The 4,252-nt window shown below is 44.6% G+C and overlaps 1 protein-coding gene across 1 annotated transcript in view; it reads right to left on the bottom strand.

Moving 5' to 3' along the window:
* LOC117444837 (proline-rich protein 5-like) overlaps positions 1-3,744 on the bottom strand; it is a 22,366-nt gene extending 18,622 nt beyond the window's left edge. Inside the window, exon 1 of the mRNA XM_034080212.2 lies at positions 3,618-3,744. Coding sequence (XP_033936103.1) covers positions 3,618-3,733 — 116 coding nt within the window. The 5' untranslated portion in view covers positions 3,734-3,744. The remainder of the gene's footprint in view (positions 1-3,617) is intronic.
* Between the last annotated feature and the right edge of the window lie 508 nt (positions 3,745-4,252).

A 4,252-nucleotide genomic window follows, 5' to 3' on the forward strand; every position in this document is an offset into this window, starting at 1 on the left:
AGAGTCCTCTCCTGCTGATGTTCTGGTGTATATCAGTATGTAGTGTCTCTACTTTAAAGAGTCCTCTCCTGCTGATGTTCAGGTGTATATCAGTATGTAGTGTCTCTACTTTAAAGAGTCCTCTCCTGCTGATGTTCAGGTGTATATCAGTATGTACTGTCTCTACTTTAAAGAGTCCTCTCCTGCTGATGTTCAGGTGTATATCAGTATGTAGTGTCTCTACTTTAAAGAGTCCTCTCCTGCTGATGTTCAGGTGTATATCAGTATGTAGTGTCTCTACTTTAAAGAGTCCTCTCCTGCTGATGTTCAGGTGTATATCAGTATGTAGTGTCTCTACTTTAAAGAGTCCTCTCCTGCTGATGTTCAGGTGTATATCAGTATGTAGTGTCTCTACTTTAAAGAGTCCTCTCCTGCTGATGTTCAGGTGTATATCAGTATGTAGTGTCTCTACTTTAAAGAGTCCTCTCCTGCTGATGTTCAGGTGTATATCAGTATGTAGTGTCTCTACTTTAAAGAGTCCTCTCCTGCTGATGTTCAGGTGTATATCAGTATGTAGTGTCTCTACTTTAAAGAGTCCTCTCCTGCTGATGTTCAGGTGTATATCAGTATGTAGTGTCTCTACTTTAAAGAGTCCTCTCCAGCTGATGTTCAGGTGTATATCAGTATGTAGTGTCTCTACTTTAAAGAGTCCTCTCCTGCTGATGTTCAGGTGTATATCAGTATGTAGCGTCTCTACTTTAAAGAGTCCTCTCCTGCTGATGCTCAGGTGTATATCAGTATGTAGTGTCTCTACTTTAAAGAGTCCTCTCCTGCTGATGTTCAGGTGTATATCAGTATGTAGTGTCTCTACTTTAAAGAGTCCTCTCCCGCTGATGTTCAGGTGTATATCAGTATGTAGTGTCTCTACTTTAAAGAGTCCTCTCCTGCTGATGTTCAGGTGTATATCAGTATGTACTGTCTCTACTTTAAAGAGTCCTCTCCTGCTGATGTTCAGGTGTATATCAGTATGTAGTGTCTCTACTTTAAAGAGTCCTCTCCTGCTGATGTTCAGGTGTATATCAGTATGTAGTGTCTCTACTTTAAAGAGTCCTCTCCTGCTGATGTTCAGGTGTATATCAGTATGTAGTGTCTCTACTTTAAAGAGTCCTCTCCAGCTGATGTTCAGGTGTATATCAGTATGTAGTGTCTCTACTTTAAAGAGTCCTCTCCTGCTGATGTTCAGGTGTATATCAGTATGTAGCGTCTCTACTTTAAAGAGTCCTCTCCTGCTGATGCTCAGGTGTATATCAGTATGTAGTGTCTCTACTTTAAAGAGTCCTCTCCTGCTGATGTTCAGGTGTATATCAGTATGTAGTGTCTCTACTTTAAAGAGTCCTCTCCCGCTGATGTTCAGGTGTATATCAGTATGTAGTGTCTCTACTTTAAAGAGTCCTCTCCTGCTGATGTTCAGGTGTATATCAGTATGTACTGTCTCTACTTTAAAGAGTCCTCTCCTGCTGATGTTCAGGTGTATATCAGTATGTAGTGTCTCTACTTTAAAGAGTCCTCTCCTGCTGATGTTCAGGTGTATATCAGTATGTAGTGTCTCTACTTTAAAGAGTCCTCTCCTGCTGATGTTCAGGTGTATATCAGTATGTAGTGTCTCTACTTTAAAGAGTCCTCTCCTGCTGATGTTCAGGTGTATATCAGTATGTAGTGTCTCTACTTTAAAGAGTCCTCTCCTGCTGATGTTCAGGTGTATATCAGCATGTAGTGTCTCTACTTTAAAGAGTCCTCTCCTGCTGATGTTCAGGTGTATATCAGTATGTAGTGTCTCTACTTTAAAGAGTCCTCTCCTGCTGATGTTCAGGTGTATATCAGTATGTAGTGTCTCTACTTTAAAGAGTCCTCTCCTGCTGATGTTCAGGTGTATATCAGTGTGTAGTGTCTCTACTTTAAAGAGTCCTCTCCTGCTGATGTTCAGGTGTATATCAGTGTGTAGTGTCTCTACTTTAAAGAGTCCTCTCCTGCTCATGTTCAGGTGTATATCAGTATGTAGTGTCTCTACTTTAAAGAGTCCTCTCCTGCTGATGTTCAGGTGTATATCAGTATGTAGTGTCTCTACTTTAAAGAGTCCTCTCCTGCTGATGTTCAGGTGTATATCAGTATGTAGTGTCTCTACTTTAAAGAGTCCTCTCCTGCTGATGTTCAGGTGTATATCAGTATGTAGTGTCTCTACTTTAAAGAGTCCTCTCCTGCTGATGTTCAGGCACAGACGTGCACACATAGACTCTAGGTAGTGCTTGAGCACCTGCCCGTTTTGCCCTCTCGACAGCAATGTGCCCTTTTGAAAGTTCGTTTGTTTTTTTACAGTGTACTGTATGTGGCTCATGGTAACATCGATCAATTCTGGATTAAAAGCTTCTAATATACAATGCCACAAATGCGCGTTGTAATTTTGTCAAACATCCCCACATGTGCCCCGCGGCACTCCCGTAGTGCCCTGGCTGCAGCCCCTCCCTTCCCTGCTCTCAACGTGAACGCGCAGCACGCAGAGTCAGTCAGTCAGACAGGCCACGGCGGGTGTGTGGTGCAGCAGCACGATTAAAAGTGCCCTCGTGACGACCAAGTAAGTAACCACCAGGTAACTAATACAACGAGTGTATTGTTTAGTCCCCTAAATCAGATGCTAAACTAACCAGGGTTCGTACGGTCATTGAAAACCTGGAAAAGTCATGGAAAACAATGTTTTTCCCAAAGTTTTGGAAAAGTCATGGAAATGTAACTAAAGTTGCGTCAAATATAATTTACATTTTATCTAATCGCCGAAATAATCTGCGGTCGTGTTATTTTTTAATATATGAAGCGCGAGCTGTGTGCTCGAGTCTTCCTGCCTGTCGGCTGAACTCTGCTGCTCCGGGTGAGGGTCAGCTACATTAGCTACGGTGCGTTCGTTAGCTGCGGAGTCACTGCGGCACCGACTGAGCCGCTGGTGAACAGCTGTTGGGCCGTTCAGGTGTTCAGAGCAGAGCGGCAGAGCGTGATGTGAACTGAAATGTTTTTCTGTCGCAATATCATTGTCACTATCTGCTAACGTTAGCTTTAGCCTTCGTTTTCTAATAGTTTTTTTCATAGGCTATAAACAGAGGTGGTATAAGAGATTGTACTAGAGTAAAAGTAGAAGTACTCAGATCTTGTACTTGAGTAAAAGTAGAAGTACCAGAGTGTAGGAATACTCTGTTACAGTAAAAGTCCTGCATTCAAAATGTTTGCTCCCCCACAATGCAGTTCGGCGAAAAGCGAGGCAAAGTGACGTCATCCCCATTCAAAGTCAATGGGCAGAGAAGTGTTGGAAGCGGTGGAAGACTCTTCTGAAGCTGCTGTGTGGACGCACCGTAACCCAAAAACCGAAAAGAAACTAACAAAATCCGAATTTTTGCGCACAATTTCGGCGCGACCGCCATGACGACTCAGAAGGTGCCCTTATTTTTCCTCTTGAGCACCTGCCCCTATAAATGTCTGTGCACGCCACTGAGTTCAGGTGTATATCAGTATGTAGTGTAATGCATTCTGGGAAATGTAGTACATCAATAAGGATAGGAGAGATCCTGAGTAAATGACATATTAAATGTTTCCACCTGTTCCACACCCTGGTGTTGGAGAGCGACGGGGAGCTGGCGTGGAACCGGGCCAGGTCCGAGAGAACCGGAGAACTCATGAAGCGAGGCCGAGGGCGCCGGAAAGATCCCATCATGCACCTTGGCTGCTGAGGGGAGGGGGGACAAACAGTTAGATAAACAGCATCATCATCAGCGTACTACGACATTTATAGAAACAGCAAATTCAACTGTAGATTTACAGAACGTTAGCACGTTAGCACGTTAGCACGTTTTTTAGGATGAGAGCTACTTTTCCCCCCCCTTGTTTTGCAGTGTCTATATTTAGCACATTTTAACATTATGATATGCTGACCTTTAACCTTTGTGTGCTGTTTGGGTCTCTAGGGGGGGACCTAACCTCCTCTAGGGGGGGACCTCACCTCCTCTAGGGGGGGACCTAACATCCTCTAGGGGGGGGACCTCACATCCTCTAGGGGGGGACCTCACATCCTCTAGGGGGGGTCCTCACCTCCTCTAGGGGGGGACCTCACCTCCTCTAGGGGGGGTCCTCACATCCTCTAGGGGGCGACCTCACATCCTCTAGGGGGCGACCTCACATCCTCTAGGGGGGGTCCTCACATCCTCTAGGGGAGTCCTCACCTCCTCTAGGGGGG

This window comes from Pseudochaenichthys georgianus, unplaced genomic scaffold, assembly GCF_902827115.2.
Source record: "Pseudochaenichthys georgianus unplaced genomic scaffold, fPseGeo1.2 scaffold_950_arrow_ctg1, whole genome shotgun sequence".
In the NCBI taxonomy this organism is placed as follows: domain Eukaryota; kingdom Metazoa; phylum Chordata; class Actinopteri; order Perciformes; family Channichthyidae; genus Pseudochaenichthys; species Pseudochaenichthys georgianus.